We start from the raw sequence: 20,862 nt of genomic DNA on the forward strand, positions 1-20,862 counted from the left end.
CAGACTTGAATCCAAATGATAATCTATAGGACTCTGTGTATCAGTGCATCAGATGCTGCCACGTCGTGTCACAGACCGAAGAGGAGCCACCCATGTCCTTCTGCAGCTCTGTAATGAGATCCCCCCAGGACACCATCTGGGGTCTCTTCAAGAGCATGCCCAGACATTGTCAGAGATGCATACACAATAGTGAGTCACATTCTAAGTCGTTGTGATGAAATTCTGGCAAATTGGATCTGTCTGAGATTAAATATTTTCACTTTGAATTTCAGGGTTATTTGGATCCAACTCTCACTTGGTTGATGATATTGGTTTCCAAGGACGGTTGACAACAAATTACACAATTTATCTCATGAAAGATTTCAAACTTGAATCTTTTGTTCATCAAGATCTGAGCATTGTATATAGCAATGCAAAAAATGCCAGGACTGTAGATGTTGGCAGGATACCTGCAGGGAAGTGCTGGGAGACAGTCCGTTCTTTGCCATAGTCCAGGACAGATTCTGGAGAACAAACTTTCTACACTGCCATCTCCAGCAGCTCCTTTTAAATCTAGACTTGACTGCAGTGTCCTCCACGATGTTTCTGCAAAGTTGTCGCTGACTGGTGCCGCAAGCCAAATAAGGCTACGTTCAGACTAGCGTTGTGCTAGTGTGCGTAGGGTTTGCGTCGGGCGACGCAGCGGCGACGCACGCGTCATGCGCCCCTATGTTTAACATGGGGGACGCATGCGTTTTTGTTTGTTGCGTTTTGCGACGCATGCGTCTTTTTTGCCGCAAGCGTCGGACCAAGAAAACGCAACAAGTTGCATTTTTCTTGCGTCCGATTTTCGGCAAAAAACGACGCACGCGTCGCAAAACGCAGCGTTTTTGCGTGCGTTGTGCCGCGTTTTTGCGTGCGTTGCGTCGCCGACGCAGCGGCGCACAACGCTAGTCTGAACGTAGCCTAAGAGCAACCAGAGAATTACTAAACAATGGCAAACTCAAAATCCAAGAGAAGTGTTTGAAAAACAAACAGGCCAGAATCCGGGAGAGGAGGCACATTAATCAGGCAAACAACAGGCGAAACAATGAAATCAAAACCAGAGCAGGAGTCAATTACCTAATGGAGTTTTCTGCTCCTTTTCAAAAGTTACCAGAGGATAGGAATCCTTATAAAAGGAAAAAAAAACAGAAGCTTCACAGTGATCAAAAGGAAAGAAGAAAAAAGAGTAAATCAAACCCCTCCTTTGTCACCCCCTTAGTTAGGTAAAAAATAATAAAATAAAAAAAATGTATTTTTTTCTATTCTTTGCAGTTAGGGTTAGGGTTGGGTCTAGGGTAGTGTTGGGGTTACGGTTGTGGAGCTGGGGTTACACTTGTGGTTTTGGGGTTACACTTGTGGTCAGATACGGACTGGGGCTGAAATTCAGCCCTGGCATTTGACGTCACACAGGCACAAGCCATCCCCAAGCACCAGATGGGATATATTACTAATATTACCCTGGATGGAGGCAAGCAAGATTTACTACAACACCAATATTTCTAATGATACCCGTGGCTGCTCAGTATGGGTGACTTGAGAACACCAATTCTGCTAACAACGTAGCAGTCAAGGCGACCCACGACCACGACCCTTCTCGCATTTGCCAGAATTGCCAGATGGCCAGTCCGGCCCTGCTTGTGGTGTTGGGGTTACGGTTGTGGTGTTGGGGTTACGGTTGTGGTGTTGGGGTTACGGTTGTGGTGTTGGGGTTACGGTTGTGGTGTTGGGGTTACGGTTGTGATGTTGGGGTTACGGTTGTGATGTTGGGGTTATGGTTGTGGTGTTGGGGTTACGGTTGTGGTGTTGGGGTTACGGTTGTGGTGTTGGGGTTACGGTTGTGATGTTGGGGTTACGGTTGTGATGTTGGGGTTACGGTTGTGATGTTGGGGTTACTGTTGTGATGTTGGGGTTACGGTTGTAGTGATGGGGTTATGGTTGTGGTGTTGGGGTTACGGTTGTGGTGCTGGGGTTACGGTTGTGGTACTGGGGTTACGGTTGTGATGTTGGGGTTATGGTTGTGGTGTTGGGGTTACGGTTGTGGTGTTGGGGTTATGATTGTGGTGCTGGGGTTACGGTTGTGGTGCTGGGTTACGGTTGTGGTGCTGGGGTTAGGGTGGTGTTGGGGTTACAGTTGTGATGTTGGGGTTACGGTTGTGGTGTTGGGGTTATGATTGTGGTGTTGGGGTTACGGTTGTGGTGCTGGGGTTACGGTTGTGGTGCTGGGGTTACGGTTGTGATGTTGGGGTTATGGTTGTGGTGTTGGGGTTACGGTTGTGGTGTTGGGGTTATGATTGTGGTGCTGGGGTTACGGTTGTGGTGCTGGGTTACGGTTGTGGTGCTGGGGTTAGGGTGGTGTTGGGGTTACAGTTGTGATGTTGTGGTTACGGTTGTGGTGTTGGGGTTATGATTGTGGTGTTGGGGTTACGGTTGTGGTGCTGGGGTTACGGTTGTGGTGCTGGGGTTAGGCTGGTGTTCAGGTTGTGGTTAGGGATAGGGGTGTGCTGGGTTTAGGGCTGTGTTAAGGTTGGAGTTAAAATTGGGGGGGTTTCCACTGTTTAGGTACATCGAGGGGTCTTCAACGCAACATGGCGGCCGCCATTGATTCCAGACAATTTTGCGTTCAAAAAGTCAAACGGTGCTTTCTCCCTTCTGAGCCCTGCCTTGCACCCAAACAGTGGCTTTCCCACATATACGGGGTATCGGCGTACTCAGGAGAAATTTCACAACAAATTTTGTGGTCCATTATCTCCTAACTAGATGGTGGCCCGATTCTAACGCATCGGGTATTCTAGAATATGTATTTATGTTTGTATATAGCAGCCACATAGTATATAGCATAGGCCACGCAGTATATAGGAGCCATGTAGTATATAGCAGACAAATACTACGTGGCCTGTGCTATATACTATGTGACTGCTATATACATACATATTGTAGAATACCCGATGCGTTAATACAGGCCACACAGTATATAACACAGCCCAAACAGTATATAACACAGCTCACGTACTATATAACACAGCCCACGCAGTATATAGCAGCCACGCAGTATATAACACAGGCGATGTAGTATATAACACAGCCCACGCAGTATATAACACTGGCCACGTAATATATAGCCCAGCTCACGCAGTATATAACACTGGCCACGTAATATATAGCACAGCCCACGCAGTACATAACACTGGCCTCATAATATATAGCACAGCCCACGTAGTACTTAACACAGCCCACATAGTATGTAACACAGGCCAGGTAATATATAGCAGCCATGCGGTATATAACACAGCCCACGTAGTATATAGCAGTGTGGGCACCATATCCGTGTTAAAAAAAATAAAAAATAGTTCTATACTCACCCGCCGGGATCCAATCCAGCAAAGCGCGCGCGGCTGCCGCCATCTTCCGTTCCCAGGATGCATTGCGAAATTACCCACATGACTTAGCGATCTCGCGAGACCGCTAAGTCTTCTGTGTAATTTAGCAATGCATCTCTGGGAACGGAAGACGGCGGCAGCCGCGTGCAGCTCAGCGGACTACGGAGGGTGAGAATAGCAGGTTTTTTGCTTTTTTAATTATTTTTAAAATTACATTTTTTTACTATTTATGCTGCATAGGCAGAATCAATAGTAAAAAGTTGGGGACACACAGGGTTAATAGCAGCGATAACGGAGTGCGTTACCCGTGGTATAATGCGGCCCGTTACCGCTGGCATTAACCCTGTGTGAGTGCTGACTGGAGGGGAGTATGGAGCGGGCACTGACTGCGGGGAGTAGGGAGGGACTAATTGGACTGTGCCCGTCACTGATTGGTCGTGGAAGCCATGACAGGCAGCTGGCGAGACCAATCAGCGACGCGGGATTTCCGTTACAGAAAGACAGAAGGACAGAAAGACGGAAGTACCCCTTAGACAATTATATATATAGATATCCTTATGAAAATAAAAAAAAGTTTGGGTGCAAAGTAAATTTTTTGTAAAAAAAAAAAAAAAAAAAAAAGGTAAAATGTGAATTTTTCCCTTCCACATTGATTTAGTTCTTGTGCAGCACGTGAAGGGTTAATAAACTTGAGTGTGGCTTTGCACACTATGAGGGGTGAAGTTTTTAGAATGGTGTCACATTTGGGTCTTTTCTGTCATATTGAGCCCTCAAACTCACTTCCAGTGTGAGGTGATCCCCAAAAAAATGGTTTTGTAAATTGTGTTGGAAAAATTAGATATCGCTGGTCAACTTTTAACCCTTATAACGCCCTTAAAAAAAAATTTATGTTTCCAAAATTGTGCTGATGTAAAGCAGACATGTGGGAAATGCTATTTAATAACTATTTTGTGTGACACGACTTTGATTTAAGGGCCAAATTTTCGTTGTTTTTTTGTTCAGAAATAAACGCAAGTAATATCAAAGAAATTTTACCACTAACATGAAGTACAATATGTCACGAAAAAAACAGTCTCTGAATGAGTGGAATCTGTTGAAGCGTTCCAGAGTTATAAGCTCATAAAGGGACAGTGGTCAGAATTGTCAAAATTTGCCTGGTCATTAAGGTCAAAATTGGCTCGGACACTAAGGGGTTAAGTTTCAGATTTCTACACTTAGTTCAGGTAAGGGTGTGGCTGCCATTTCTTTCAGCTGAACATTACGTTTATATAGCCTCCCATTTGCAGGATATCCATATAAAGGACATGGTCCTGCTTGGCCCTTATTCACATTGATGCTTCTCTGACACATTGTAAGGTTTTAATACTACAGGTTAGGACCATCCTGTACACCTTAAGGGTATGTGCACACGATGCAGGTGCGTTTTTTATGCGTTTTTCATGCGTTTTTGATGCGTTTTTTGAGCACAAATCTGCACAAAAAACGCATGAAAAACGCATCAAAAACGCATCAAAAACGCATGAAAAACGCATCAAAAACGCACCTGCAGATTTCTATTATGGAGGGGTGCAGAAACGCTGCAGAACTGCACAAAAGAAGTGACAGGCACTTCTTTGAAAACTGCAGCGTTTCTGCGCAGATTTTTCTGCACCATGTGCACAGCTTTTTTTTTTCACATTGATTTACATTGTACTGTGATACACAGTGCAGTTCTGCAGCGTTTCTGCTGCAGAAAAATCTGCTGCAGTTCTGCACTAAATCTGCATCGTGTGCACATACCCTAAAGCTTTTTCGTTTAGTTTTTTTTATATACCGATAATGGTGTTTAGGAAGTACCCTATGTTATTTGTACGCACTATTGCTTTTACTTATTGTCGTAGAGGAAAAATTGTAAACGCCATACAGACATCTCCAGAGAGGGAATATATCACCCCCATATTGAACATATGGGATTAATTATAACTGGGGAAGTGAGAAAGAGCTGACACGTCAACCTCCATTGAAGTAGGGAAAACCTGCAGTGACCAGGTAAATACAATTGGAGATCTGCTCTGAGAACAAAACACGACTAATATTTGTTTATTCCGAGTAGAAGTACACTTCCAAGGCAAGAGCTTCCTCTGTTCAAAGGGCTTGTCTGAGACACTTTGCAGCCAGTGGTCAGTGATAAATATTGGAGTTTGCATCAATCCAATATTTATGGGAGATATATTTTCTTCGTAGTGAAGGTATGAACATAACGTATTCACCCACATAACCACTAGACCATTCTAACCTTTCCCAATTAATATTGACCGATGGATGATGCTATCCATGCCATGTTCCATCACTATAGAAAGTTAAAACCACGGTAGGAAACATGACAACAATATCTACCATCTGGGACCTCTAGGGGAGGAGATATCCTGAAATTTGGAGATCTCATATATTTCTAAAAGATCTAGCACATCCCACAGCCAGACCCCATATGAGTTCACCAAGAAAAGGTATGTTGGCGTAACCTTGATCTAATAAAAAACAGAATTTGGGTTTTCATATTTTGTCAGTCCTGGAAGGTGGGTTCTGTCCTTTTTACTAATAAGTACCTCCCTCCGCTAAGCTCTGAGCCATTTCCGTGACACAGATTTAGTACTTTTTCTTTTGTTATTCCTTTTTATTCTATGTAACTGTATATACCTTATTGTTTTGTTCCCATTTTGTAACATCATTATATATATTTTTATAAACACTGCCTACCTTTCCAGATTTAATATATAAAATGTAACAGCTCTATTCCTCTTGCTCTGTAAACCGCACCCCTGAAGCCATACACTACATGTAATGGGTGCCCAATCGGCCTCTATAAACGATTGGTGGTGGCAACGAGTGCTACTTATTGTTATTGTGGAATTGGCAGTGACCATACCGGGGTATAAATATATATTCCAAGAGGTGAAATCGGAGGTGTGTATACCATACGCTGACTGAGTTTTCCAATAACCGGCCTAGGAGTGGAAACAGCCATGGCCTTGTCCATCAATCGTCAGTCCATTGTGCAATTGTTCTGACGATTGGTGGCAGCAGAGTTGCGTCCCCTGACAAACTCGTGACAGCAGTGGGATCTGTGCAACTCCCCCTGCTGTTATCCCTGACACTTATTTATTTACAGCAGGGTATATGTTCATTTTGTTTCGTTCTTAGTTTTCGCCTGCTTACTGGCCAGTGTGAACATGCTCCTATTTTGCAAGCATACCAACTTAAACTCCAGTTCATTTTTTTCGGTTAAGTTTCAGATTTCTGCACTTAGCGCAGGTAGATGTGTGGCCTCCCTTTCTATAAGCTGGACATTACATTTATATAGCCTCACATTTGCTGGGTATCCGTATTCAGGACCTGTTCCTGCCCGGTTCTTATTCACATTGACATCACTTTGACACATGGTGAGGTTTTAATACTAGAGGTTAGGGCCATCCCGATTTGGGTACACCTTGATGCTGGCGGAATGAGCATTTACGCTTTGTTTGGTCAAAAACAGTGTTTACCAAGTACCCTGTGTTATTCATATGTACAGAACTGCTCATCGTTATTGGCAACCATGAAGTTTTGACTCACCTGTGGTAAATCACAAATGAGAATCTCCTGTGATTGTCGATTTCTATGTGACATGAATTAGCTAACGAATGATGACTTCAGTGTTTTAAAAAGCCACATGGTAAGCCCTGTTCCTTTGTCACAATGGTGAAGAGAAAGGAGCTGTCTGAGGACATCAGAACTGCTGTTATTAGCAAACACAAGACTTCCAAGGGGTATAAGGCCATCTCCAAAGACCTAGGAATCCCAGTTTCAAGAGTGTGCAACGTTATTAGGAAGTTTGCCAAGCATCGAACCGTAGAGAACCTTCCTGGACATGGAGGAAAAAGGAAACTTGAGAAGAGATGTCTTTTAAGGTTGGGACGAATGGTGGAGAAAACATCAAGTCAAACATCCAAAGACCTGAAGGCCAACCTGGAAAAGTTTGGGTTCATGGTTTCAACAACTACCATACGTCAAAAACACAAAACCAAGCAGAGTTTTATGGGCGAAGGCCAAGGAAAAAACCATTGCTGAAGAAAAGACATAAAAAGAGATTTTAGAGCGAAGTGTCCTACCCAGAGTAAGAAAACTTTGTTTGAGTTGAAGATTGTGGGTCCTCCAGCAAGAAGAATACATCCAAAAGTTCACAGGAAGGGTTGAAAAAGAAAAAATGAACTGTTTTAAAATGTCCAGCAATGAGTCCTGACCTGAATCCCATTGAAAATCTTTGGGGTGAGCTGAAATCTGCCATTGGGAAAAAGAACACTGCAAACATTCAAGAGCTTGAAAAAACTGCAAAGGAAGAGTGGGAGAAAATACCAGGTGAGATGTGCAAAAAGCTCATAGATGGCTACAAGAGACGTTTGGAGGCTGTCATCAATGTTAAAGGGTGTGCAACCAAATATTAATTAGGGGTGCCTTTATTGCTGCCCCTGCTGTTTTATTCTGTTTCTTCTTTTGAAATTGCAACATGTAGATTGGAAAACAATGTTTAATTGTTGTATTACTTTACCACGAATTAAAAAATCCTGAGGATATAACTTTGGTACGTTTCCACATATTTCTGAAGATATTGTAAACTTTGTGAAAAAAATGAAGGGTGCCAATAATGGGGAGCAGCACTGTACTATTACTGTTTACTTACAGAAGGGTATTTGTTCATTTTGATTCTGTCTTAGGTTTTGTCCCCCATACACAGGAACACTTGGCTCATGTGTTTAACATGGAGAAAGCCGCTGTGAAACACTTCCAGCAAACACGTACATCCCCTTTTAAAAATAAACAAATCAGCAGTTGAAATCCCACCTCCATGACCCTTCCCGCCATCATCATCATCTTCATCTGGCGGGAGGCCCCCTCCACAACAGATGGTCAGCCAACACGACCCTTCACGCCATCATCATCATCATCTGGCGGGAGGCCCCCTCCACATCAGATGGTCAGCCAACATGACCCTTCCAGCCCCCATCATCATCATCTGGCGGGAGGCCCCCTCCACATCAGATGGTCAGCCAACACGACCCTTCCCTCCCCATCATCATCTGGCGGGACGCCCCCTCCACATCAGATGTTCAGGCAACACGACCCTTCCCGCCCCCATCATCATCATCATCTGGCGGGAGGCCCCCTCCACATGAGATGGTTAGGCAACACGACCCTTCCCGCCCCCATCATCATCATCTGGCGGGAGGCCCCCTCCACATGAGATGGTTAGGCAACACGACCCTTCCCACCCTCATCATCATCATCATCATCATCTGGCGGGAGACCCTCTCCACATCAGATGGTCAGCCAACATGACTCTTCCCGCCCCCATCATCATCATCATCTGGCAGGAGGCCCCCTCCACATCAGATGGTCAGCCAACATGACTCTTCCCGCCCCCCATCATCATCATCTGGCGGGAGGCCCCCTCCACATCAGATGGTCAGCCAACATGACTCTTCCCGCCCCCATCATCATCATCTGGCGGGAGGCCCCCTCCACATCAGATGGTCAGCCAATCCAGCTACAATCGGATAGTTTGGACGACTTCCATCTACACGAGGGCATTAAATCAACACTACAAAGTAAACTTTTAGTAAAGTGATGTTGGTACCTGGAAAGGCGACTGACTGTTGTAATTCTTTATCTCCTTGTTCGCTCCTCTGAACAGAAGGACGCGCATGCAGCTGTCCTGTGTACAGAAAACCAGAAACCTTATCAGAAAAATCACAAATTTACCATCTCTCATCATTTACTGAAATGTTCTCACATGTAAAGGAGGATTCCATACTGCAGCCTAACATTAGAAGCGGTTATTTAAAGGGGGTCTGCGATATGGACATTTCCTGCTTCGATTTTGCCCCTTTTGTCTTGGAGGGAGCAGCTTTCACTTAGAAGAGATGTTCTTGGCTCGGCCATCATTGGACTAATACTATTTGCTACCATCATCTCTCTGGGGAAAAAAAAAACCCTCTCAGCTGTTTATTTTATTATGCTGATTTTATAACTGCTCAGCACTGAGGGGACTGCGTCAGTCTCTGGGCTTACAAATTTACACCTTTAATTAAACTGCATGTGCCTTTAATTGGAACAATCCTCTTATACCAGTAAAACGTGTCCACTGAGCATAGCCACAGCACCTATGACGCATCCCGACCAACAACGTGTCCGGAAATGGGGGACTGTATAAGTGATCTGCGTAAGATTATCTGTAGCCACAAGAAAACATCAAATACCGTACTCCTCTTTATAGAACTGATCTAATATCACTCGGCAGCAGGATCCTGGTAAGAAGACTCATAATTCTGATGGTCTCTCAGGGTCCCAGAGATCGGACCCCCGCCAATGAAAGGTGACAGAATATTTAACTGATACACCTAAGTGTCAGCTGTCACATTATTCTGCAGATTGTTATTTAATCTAAGCTGATTTAGTAGAAATCTTGCTTTTTTAAAAGATTTCACATTTTAATTAGCAATATATTTATTTTATAATAATTGCCTTTTTCAGCAGGTCAATGGAATAGGAGGGAGCAGACCAATTAATGCCGCTTTCTGCATTCTGGGCGTCCAGAAAGGAAGTTGCAGATTTCCTACATTCTGTCCTGTAGGGAATACCCTGAGGGTGGATAGGGGCTGCAAATTTTTTCAGGTCAACCATCCTTATAGTCCCCTCACAGATAGCAATATATACTTGGTATCAGAAAACTAATCTAAACAAACAAAAATACACCCAATCTCAGCAGCAGGGGGCGCTACATATTAATCACAGACTGACATGAATCTTTCTTCATCTGCAGCGGATGGGGTATATATTGTACAGGTGTCACTGATAAATACACTCCAATAGAAGAGGAGTCTATAGATAATAATTCTGCATTTATGACTCCCAATGTTGTTAATCATTATACAGAGTATAATCGCCGACGTGTGTGCTAATTACCTGATTGTACAGAGCGCAGATGTGAAGCGCGGTGTTTCCGGAAGCGTTCTGGGCCCCCATATTTGCTCCATAGAACAGTAGGTGCTCCAGATGCTGGTAATGGCCGTATCGACATGCCTGAGGACCACAAAGAACTTTAGAAACAGAGACATCTAGTACAAGTTCTCAATGAAAATGTAACTTCCATTTATTCATTACAGCATTCACATAGCAAAGGCACAGAACCGTTTCATTCTTATTAGTCCTTTACAGTCCGGACACTTTCCATATCCATCTTCTTACACAGCGGAGTCCTGCGTTGCTCCTCTTTGCTTTCGATTCTTCCTCCTCACCTTCCAAGAATTATAGATTTTTTACTCGTCAGTGCACAGAGTTGTATCAGGGCTTGTTTTTCACTTTTTTGCTTTTGGTATGAGCTGTATTTTTTCACTTTGAGGACCTTACAACTTTATGATCATTTTAACCATTTCTATGTACCCCATGAGATAAATATGACATCTCATTAGTTTGGACAGATAGGATTGCTACTATACCAAATCTGTAATTTTTTATTTTTTCAATTTTATTTATGCAACAGGAAATGATTTGTGTGGATTGGTGATATGAACTGTTATGAATATTTGTTAAATATTTGTTACTGTTTTTTGCTGTTTTTAAAATCGGCCCTCCCTAAAAGACTTGCTGTACTGTAATGGTGTATGACTAAATTTACTAATTTCCTATGAAGCCCTGCTACATGGGTCTATAAACATGGCAGACAAATGGGCCTCAAGTAGACCCCCTGGCGGTCATGCAACGACTCCGACATCTCACAATTTGTAACAGGCACATTCTCTTATTTGCAAACTCTTGAAAGATGCTGCCAGGATTGACGGCGGCATCTGAGAAGTTAAACAGATGAGACTCACAGTCCACACCATACATGCTGAATGCACAGTCACCATATATGACGCCAACGGATATCTCAAGCGAATAAACCCCGGCAGTTGTCCAGGTTTGTTAGTTGCTGATGCCAGCCTGTCCGGGTTCGCTAGGTGCTGATGCCAGCCTGTTCAGGTTCGCTAGGTGCTGATGCCAGCCTGTCCGGGTTCGCTAGGTGCTGATGACAGCCTGTCCGGGTTTGCTAGGTGCTGATGCCAGCCTGTCCGGGTTCGCTAGGTGCTGATGCCAGCCTGTCCGGGTTTGCTAGGTGCTGATGACAGCCTGTCCGGGTTTGCTAGGTGCTGAAGCCAGCCTGTCCGGGTTCGCTAGGTGCTGATGCCAGGCTATCCGGGTTTGCTAGGTGCTGATGACAGCCTGTCCAGGTTTGCTAGGTGATGATGCCAGCCTGTCTGGGTTCGCTAGGTGATGATGCCAGCCTGTCCGGGTTCGCTAGGTGCTGATGCCAGCCTGTCCGGGTTTGCTAGGTGCTGATGCCAGCATGTCCGGGTTTGCTAGGTGCTGATGCCAACCTATCCAGGTTTGCTAGATGCTGATGCCAGCCTGTCTGGGTTCGCTAGGTGATGATGCCAACCTGTCAGGGTTCGCTAGGTGCTGATGCCAGCCTTGCGATTCCGTGACTATGACTTCAATTGTGGACAAATACAGATGATGGCGCCCTATGGATATTTCTGCAGCCTGGACACAGCATTGCTGTGCATTGCTTTTATGGTGCTTGTGAGCATTTCTCGAGCCTGTGTTGCTGTGAGATCTCTGTACCAGCAGAGGCTGCCAGAGTCCCGGTGTAAAGAGCTTGGGAAACTGATCAAGAGGGCTCCTAATTCATCATTTACTAAAAGAAAGTCCGTGTGATCGCTGTCTCCACCACAAGCTCAGCGTGGTAAGACAAGTCACACAGAAGCATGAATGTTTTATGTAGATGCTGACTGGTACAGATGGCATTAAATAACCAACCGAGGATGCCCAATGCACTGAACAGCAGGGACGGAGCGCTCCTCATTCATATAATAATGCAAAAAAAATGCTGCGCCTGCTCCCGGCCATCTATACTCAGCTGACCCTGCTGCAGAGTGTAGTCAGATCCTATTATACAGTATACAGCATGACTTGTGGGGTGTTCCCATGTGGGGTGCTCCCGGTAAACGACAGGTCTTCTGTGGTGATTTTAGTGTAACATTGGTGTTATGGGGTTTTCTGATATATAACAGGTCTTGTACAGTGTCCCCAATATACAGCGAGTCTTGTGGGCTATTCGCCGTACACGGCAATTCTTTTGGGGTGTTGATGGTATATTGTGAGTTTTGAGGTGTGTTCCCTGCATACTGCAAGTCTTGTGGGGTGTTCTCAGTATATGAAAGGTCTTGTAGTATGCTCGCCATACACAGCAGGTTTTGTGGGGAGATCCTTGTATATGGTAATTCTTGTGGGGTGTTCTCAGTATACAGCAGGTCCTGTGGGGTGTTCTCCGTACACGGGAGATCCAGTGGGGTGTTCTCAGTATACGTTAGGTCCAGTGGGGTGTTCTCAGTATACGGTAGGTCCGGTGGGGTGTTCTCCGTATACGGCAGGTCCTGTGGGGTGTGTTCTCAGTATACTGCAGGCCCTGTGGGGTGTTCTCCGTACACGGGAGATCCAGTGGGGTGTTCTCAGTATACGGCAGGTCCAGTGGGGTGTTCTCAGTATACGGTAGGTCCAGTGGGGTGTTCTCTGTATACAGCAGGTCCTGTGGGGTGTGTTCTCAGTATACGGCAGGTCCAGTGGGGTGTGCTCAGTATACAGCAGGTCCAGTGGTGTGTTCCCAGTATACAGCAGGTCCAGTGGAATGTTCTCAGTACCCGGCAGGTCTTGTAAGATGTTTTCAGTAAATGGCAAGTCTTTTGGGATGTTCTCCGTATACAGCAGGTCTTGTAGGGTGTTCCCAGTATACGGCAGGTCTTGTGGGGTCTTCTCAGTAAATGGCAGGTCTGTGGGGAGTTCGCAGTATACGGCGGGTCTTGTGGGATATTCCCAGTATACGGCGGGTCTTGTAGGGTGTTCTCAGTATACGGTAGGTCCAGTGGGATGTTCTCAGTATACGGCCGGTCCAGTGGGATGCTCTCAGTATACGGCAGGTCCTGTGGGATGTTCTCAGTATACGGCCGGTCCAGTGGGATGTTCTTAGTATACGGCAGGTCTTGTAAGGTGTTTTCAGTAAATGGCAGGTCTTTTGGGATGTTCTCCGTATACAGCAGGTCTTGTAGGGTGTTCCCAGTATACGACAGGTCGTGTAAGGTGTTTTCAGTAAATGGCAGGTCTTTTGGGATGTTCTCTGTATACAGCAGATCTTGTAGGGTGTTCTCAGTATACTGCAGGCCCTGTGAGGTGTGTTCTCAGTATACGGTAGGTCCAGTGGGGTGTTCTCAGTATACGGCAGGTCGTGTGGGGTGATCTCAGTAAATGAAAGGTCTTGTAGTATGCTCTCCATACTTAGCAGGTCTTGTGGGGTGTTCATTGTATAAGATATCTCTTGCGGTGTGTTATAGGTATACAGCAAGTCCTGTGGGGTGTTCTCAGTACACAGCAAGTACTGTGGGGTGTTCTCAGTACACAGCAAGTCCTGTGGGGTGTTCTCAGTATATCAAAGGTTTTGTACTATGCTCCCCACACAGCAGGTCTTGTAAGGTGTTCTCAGTAAACAGAAAGTCTTTTGGGCTGTTGTCAGTATACAGCAGGTCTTGTGGGGTGTTCCCGGTGTACGGCAGGTCTTGTAGGGTGCTCCCAGTATACGGCAGGTCTTGTGGGGTATTTTCAGTATACGGCAGGTCTTGTGGGGTATTCTCAGTAAATGGCCGGTCTTGTGGGGTATTCTCAGTAAATGGCAGGTCTTGTGGGGTATTCTCAGTAAATGGCAGGTCTTGTGGGGTGTTCTCAGTATACAGCAGGTCCTGTGGGATGTTCTCAGTAGAAGGCAGGTCTTCTGTGTTCTCAGTATACAGCAGGTCCTGTGGGATGTTCTCAGTATAAGGCAGGTCTTCTGTGTTCTCAGTATATGGCAGGTCTTGTGGGATGTTCTCAGTATACGGCAGGTCTTGTGGGGTGTTGAGGTATTCCAAATAAATGGTGGTCTTGCAGAGTATTCTCGGCATATGGAGTATTATGGAGTATTCACAGTATATGGCAGGTCGTGTGCGGTGTTCCCTGCATACTGGTCTTGTAAGGTGCTGGAAATGTATGGCGGTCTTGTGGGTGGTGCCCTACATATGGCAGTTCATTTGGGGTGGTACATAGACAATACTACAGAAGAGATACTGTAGAGCAAATTGCTGAAAAGCTTCTGGTGAATTGATAGAAAGGTGTCAAATCACGCAGAGCATCACAGCTGTGATAGAATAGTATCAGGACACAAACAGCATTGCCGCTACGATAAAAAGGCATCAGGACATGCAGAGCATCGCAGATATGACACAAATGTTAGGGCACGCAGAGCATTTCAGATATAATAGAAAGGTGTCAGAATACACAGAACTTGGATTGTTTTCATCTCATTCGCCACATCACGAGCCCGATATGCTAATGCTGCCATTGAGCAACATTCTGCAACTGTCTCTCTCTTTTTACTCCAGTTCTGGAAACGTGCCAGCATGTAAAATGGCACATGGCATATTGTAACCGTGGTTATATTGAGCACTATTAGTTTCACATGGAGTATCTGCGTTAATGGACGTGGATGGCGAAAGCAGGCGGAGGGAGGACTTGGCAGGACATAGAGAGAAAATGCTCCCATTAGCAGTGGATTCCTTGTATCCTGGGTCCAGGGCTGAGACGACTTTCTGTTTAATTAGGATTTAAATGATGTTGTTATAGCACAAGACAAATTACTGCCATATTCCTTACAGTGACCCAGCTCGCTCGCCAGAGCGTCAATAATGGGCTATATAATATGTAATCTTCTCTGTGATGTCTGAGCATAAATCCTAGTGCAAACCATGAGCCGCTATCCGGAGGAATCGATGAATAGATGAGTACAACACTGGCACATTTACAGCCTCTTCATCCATAGTAATGTCATGTTTACCCCACAGCAGAGGATATGAGATGATGATGCTCTTTACTGGTGAGACTCATACATCAGTTGTAGAGGAGGCCGTGCATGGAGATTAATGACTTGTAACATATAGAAGAGGATAATAAAAGATATATCTAGTACAGCATACGATGCATATCTGACAAAAGAAACAATCACATCCTCGATAGGAATCTGAATCAGGGGTGTCAGCTTATTATTCATTTCAGACCGTAGACAATTTTCATTTTTTATTTTTGCACTTTCGATTTCCCTTCTTCCAAGAGTCATAACTTTCTTTAATGGACATAGTCGATTTGAGGCTTTTTTTTTTTTTTTTTTGCTTTCCTAGCTGTAGTTTTTATTGGTACTATTTTGGGGTACATACAATGTTATGATCACATTTAATTGTTTTTTTTTTTGTGTGGGGACAGGTACAGTGACAAAAAAATAAAAGGCAATTCTGACTTTTAGGGTTTTATTTTGTTTGTTTACGTCCCATTTCACGCAGACAGGAATGGAGAGGTGGCTGCTGGAGATGAACGAACGCTATCCGAGCACGCTCAGGCATTACCCCAGAGTAAGGCGTGCTTATATATTATGTTCTAGTCCCTGCGGCTGCATGATTTGCAGCTGTTAGATGGCCTCAACACACGTGGGGGGGTTGCCTGTTTGTTACACAATCCCCACATGTGTTGAGGCCGTCTAACAGATGCAAATCATGCAGCCGCATGGACTCGAACATAGTATACAAGCACGCCCAGATAACAACCGAGCGTGCTCGGATAAGACAATATTCGAGCACGTTCGCTCCTCACTAAACAAACACGGCTCTCTCTAATAATTTCAATGTATGTTCCTGAAATTGCTGAGCATACTTGTGTGGCTAAATAATCAATAACAGTAAACGGTCGCTCACCTGGTGGATCTCCTGCCAGCCGTTCTCATCTTTGCATCCCACTGTGGCATGCTCGTGCAGTAACAATTCACAGCAGTAGGGGTCTCCACCCACCATTGCGGTGTGGTACAGAGGGGTCAGTCCTCGGCTGTCCTTGTAGTCGGTGGACGCTCCCAACTCCAACAGAGTCTGCAAGTGATGGGATATAATGAAAAGCGAATCAGTCATTCATCATCATTAGGGATACAAGAGAGTTATAACAGAACGCAGCAAGCAAAGATAATGCTATATCTCCACTCGACGTGGGACAGCTAATATTGGGGATCAATGCCGCATTTTGTATGTCACCATGTAGTCGCAATCTAATGGAGCCCATACACCACCTGTCAGCTGACCCTCTTGACTCCGCTATACCCATGCACATTCGGATTGGCTTAGCATGTGTTTTCAATGGGGAGAGGAGAGTAGTCCCTGCCACACACCTCTGGTGAGGAAGGAAGCAGTCTAAAATTCTCATGGACGACCCTTTTGCCCTCAGGTTTAACGGAGCAGTCAGGCAGCAGCTTTTTGTTTTTTCTCTCCATCGAGAACACATGATCATAAGGCCAAGTGTTGCTCATTCGCCAGCTCATCAGCAGCACATTTACGTAGGACAACAGTCGAAAATAAGAGGTTTTCTTAAGCAAGCTCGTTTGTGGATTATAGGCCCATATAAATGTACCTTGGGTCTACTCATATAAAGTTTGGATGCGTATTTTGGAGCAGTTTCTGTTCCAAAATCTCCATGAAAAACCACTTCAAATACTCTTTTAATAACCATCCTTCTGATGTCAATGGAAAGCCATTTATTATTAGATTATTGTTATTAAAGCCACGACTATAGAGCACAATTGGAAAATGAAGTAATGTGTAATTTCTGCTTGAAAAATAAAATTGATCTCTGAATGAATAGTAACATAGTAACATAGTTAGTAAGGCCGAAAAAAGACATTTGTCCATCCAGTTCAGCCTATATTCCATCATAATAAATCCCCAGATCTACGTCCTTCTACAGAACCTAATTGTATGATACAATATTGTTCTGCTCCAGGAAGACATCCAGGCCTCTCTTGAACCCCTCGACTGAGTTCGCCATCACCACCTCCTCAGGCAAGCAATTCCAGATTCTCACTGCCCTAACAGTAAAGAATCCTCTTCTATGTTGGTGGAAAAACCTTCTCTCCTCCAGATGCAAAGAATGCCCCCTTGTGCCCGTCACCTTCCTTGGTATAAACAGATCCTCAGCGAGATATTTGTATTGTCCCCTTATATACTTATACATGGTTATTAGATCGCCCCTCAGTCGTCTTTTTTGTAGACTAAATAATCCTAATTTCGCTAATCTATCTGGGTATTGTAGTTCTCCCATCCCCTTTATTAATTTTGTTGCCCTCCTTTGTACTCTCTCTAGTTCCATTATATCCTTCCTGAGCACCGGTGCCCAAAACTGGACACAGTACTCCATGTGCTGTCTAACTAGGGATTTGTACAGAGGCAGTATAATGCTCTCATCATGTGTATCCAGACCTCTTTTAATGCACCCCATGATCCTGTTTGCCTTGGCAGCTGCTGCCTGGCACTGGCTGCTCCAGGTAAGTTTATCATTAACTAGGATCCCCAAGTCCTTCTCCCTGTCAGATTTACCCAGTGGTTTCCCATTCAGTGTGTAATGGTGATATTGATTCCTTCTTCCCATGTGTATAACCTTACATTTATCATTGTTAAACCTCATCTGCCACCTTTCAGCCCAAGTTTCCAACTTATCCAGATCCATCTGTAGCAGAATACTATCTTCTCTTGTATTAACTGCTTTACATAGTTTTGTATCATCTGCAAATATCGATATTTTACTGTGTAAACCTTCTACCAGATCATTAATGAATATGTTGAAGAGAACAGGTCCCAATACGGACCCCTGCGGTACCCCACTGGTCACAGCGACCCAGTTAGAGACTATACCATTTATAACCACCCTCTGCTTTCTATCACTAAGCCAGTTACTAACCCATTTACACACAATTTCCCCCAGACCAAGCATTCTCATTTTGTGTACCAACCTCTTGTGCGGCACGGTATCAAACGCTTTGGAAAAATCGAGATATACCACGTCCAATGACTCACCGTGGTCCAGCCTATAGCTTACCTCTTCATAAAAACTGATTAGATTGGTTTGACAGGAGCGATTTCTCATAAACCCATGCTGATATGGAGTTAAACAGTTATTCTCATTGAGATAATCCAGAATAACATCCCTCAGAAACCCTTCAAATATTTTACCAACAATAGAGGTTAGACTTACTGGCCTATAATTTCCAGGTTCACTTTTAGAGCCCTTTTTGAATATTGGCACCACATTTACTATGCGCCAATCCTGCGGAACAGACCCTGTCGCTATAGAGTCCCTAAAAATAAGAAATAATGGTTTATCTATTACATTACTTAGTTCTCTTAGTACTCGTGGGTGTATGCCATCCGGACCCGGAGATTTATCTATTTTAATCTTATTTAGCCGGTTTCGCACCTCTTCTTGGGTTAGATTGGTGACCCTTAATATAGGGTTTTCATTGTTTCTTGGGATTTCACCTAGCATTTCATTTTCCACCGTGAATACCGTGGAGAAGAAGGTGTTTAATATGTTAGCTTTTTCCTTGTCATCTACAACCATTCTTTCCTTGCTATTTTTAAGGGGCCTACATTTTCAGTTTTTATTCTTTTACTATTGATATAGTTGAAGAACAGTTTGGGATTAGGAGCAGAAAAACTCTGCAAAGTACAAACTAAAAAGTAAAAAAAAAATCCAAAACAGAAAATTCAGCCAGAATATCCAAGTAAAAAAAAAAAACTTTACATGAACCCATCCCTTGAAGATTGTGAGCCGTCGCGGGCAGGGTCCGCTCTCCTCATGTACCAGTCGTGACTTGTATCGTATAAGATTACTCTACTTGTTTTTATTATGTATACCCCTCACATGGAAAGCGCCATGGAATAAATGGCGCTATAATAATAACAAATCCATAAAAAGTGTGGACAGTATCAGAATTGGTTCATAAAAAAAAAACACATATTACACCAGCCTAACAAATAGCACTTACTGTACTTAATCTCCCATTATTTCCTATATTTATTTTAGTTACAGAGCAGTGGATGCCATGAATGTATAATGTAAATGTGAATGACAACACGCAGAAGATTCGCCGGTTTCCAGGAGCATTCTGGTTTCTTAACCGTAGGATCTAATTGCACAGAAACAGTAAATCCATTTAGTGACCATAATGGCCATTCTGATCTGCCATATAATGTGCTTGATAAGAGCTCAGGGTCTGAGCAATTTGCAATTTCCCTTTTTTTCTCGCCAGGTGCATTCTGAGATGACAACCTTGTAATGCAGAATATAACACTGGTAGCACTGAAACTAATGGAAGATTTCAAGACAGGTGACCCAGTAAAGAGCAGAAATATATGGAATAAAATTCAGGCCACGAGAAACCCTGGAGGGGCACCTGATTCTCTGAGATGAGAAACAGTTTGAGAATGCTCAGTGCTACGATGAGTAACCTGAGGGGTCAGCACATGGAAAACTACCCTCATTACCGACCAAAGATAGCATGTCAGATACTGAGAGGGTTAAAGATGGCAGAATAAAGTCAAGTGCTTTAGATTTGGATAGATAGATAGATAGATAGATAGATAGATAGATAGATAGATAGATAGATAGATAGATAGATAGATAGATACAGATAGATAGATAGATAGATAGATAGATAGATAGATAGATAGATAGATACAGATAGATAGATAGATAGATAGATAGATAGATAGATAGATAGATAGATAGATAGAGATAGAGACAGATAGATAGATAGATAGATAGATAGATAGATAGATAGATAGATAGATAGATAGATAGAGACAGATAGATAGATAGATAGATAGATAGATAGATAGATAGATAGATAGATAGATAGATAGATAGATAGATAGATAGATAGATAGATAGATAGATAGATAAGGTTAGAGGCCTTCAGAACCTTCTATGCCATCCGAAGAAAACTCTACCAGCTGTTGTGAGGGTCTGGCTGAAAATCTTTGACAGCATCAACATGCCAATCGTCCAATATGGACATTGAAGTCTGAGGCCCTTCCACATTCCCAGACTGGTCAAGGTGGGTTTCTAGCTCAACAGAAATATTCTACCTCGAATTCTGGAAGCCCATTCCACAGGTCTATCAGAGCCCCTCCAACAGTGCAGCCGGGCTGAGCTGGGCAAAATACGTTTACACCTAGAAGTCCAGAAGATGATGCTGTCATTCTGGGCCCGTATACATAGAAGCAATCCAAGTCCTTATCATCATATAGCCTTGCTATATACTGTATGTGATCCAGACGAAAAAAAAACCCCTGGAAAAGCTCGCCCAAATCCATGCTAAGCCAAACCACATCAGCCTGAGAAAAAGCAGGAACCAGGAAGATGGTAGACGAGAGCCATTAAAGAAAAGTCAGTGACTGGTGGAACCGCACAGACACTGACCATATACTGTCTACAGACTGGTCCCATATCTGGGGAA

General features: G+C 43.9%; 1 protein-coding gene across 9 annotated transcripts in view; it reads right to left on the reverse strand.

Annotated features, from left to right (window-relative positions):
- Nucleotides 1-20,862, reverse strand: part of SHANK2 (SH3 and multiple ankyrin repeat domains 2) — a 528,042-nt gene that overhangs the window by 356,370 nt on the left and 150,810 nt on the right. For all 9 annotated transcript variants that reach the window (XM_069738610.1, XM_069738617.1, XM_069738616.1 and 6 more), the window contains 3 exons: nt 16,280-16,447; nt 10,380-10,496; nt 9,052-9,129 (listed from right to left, as the gene is read on the reverse strand). In XM_069738610.1, the coding sequence (XP_069594711.1) occupies nt 9,052-9,129; nt 10,380-10,496; nt 16,280-16,447 (363 nt within the window). The remainder of the gene's footprint in view (nt 1-9,051; nt 9,130-10,379; nt 10,497-16,279; nt 16,448-20,862) is intronic.

Source organism: Ranitomeya imitator, chromosome 9 (assembly GCF_032444005.1).
Source record: "Ranitomeya imitator isolate aRanImi1 chromosome 9, aRanImi1.pri, whole genome shotgun sequence".
NCBI classification, from domain to species: Eukaryota; Metazoa; Chordata; class Amphibia; order Anura; family Dendrobatidae; genus Ranitomeya; species Ranitomeya imitator.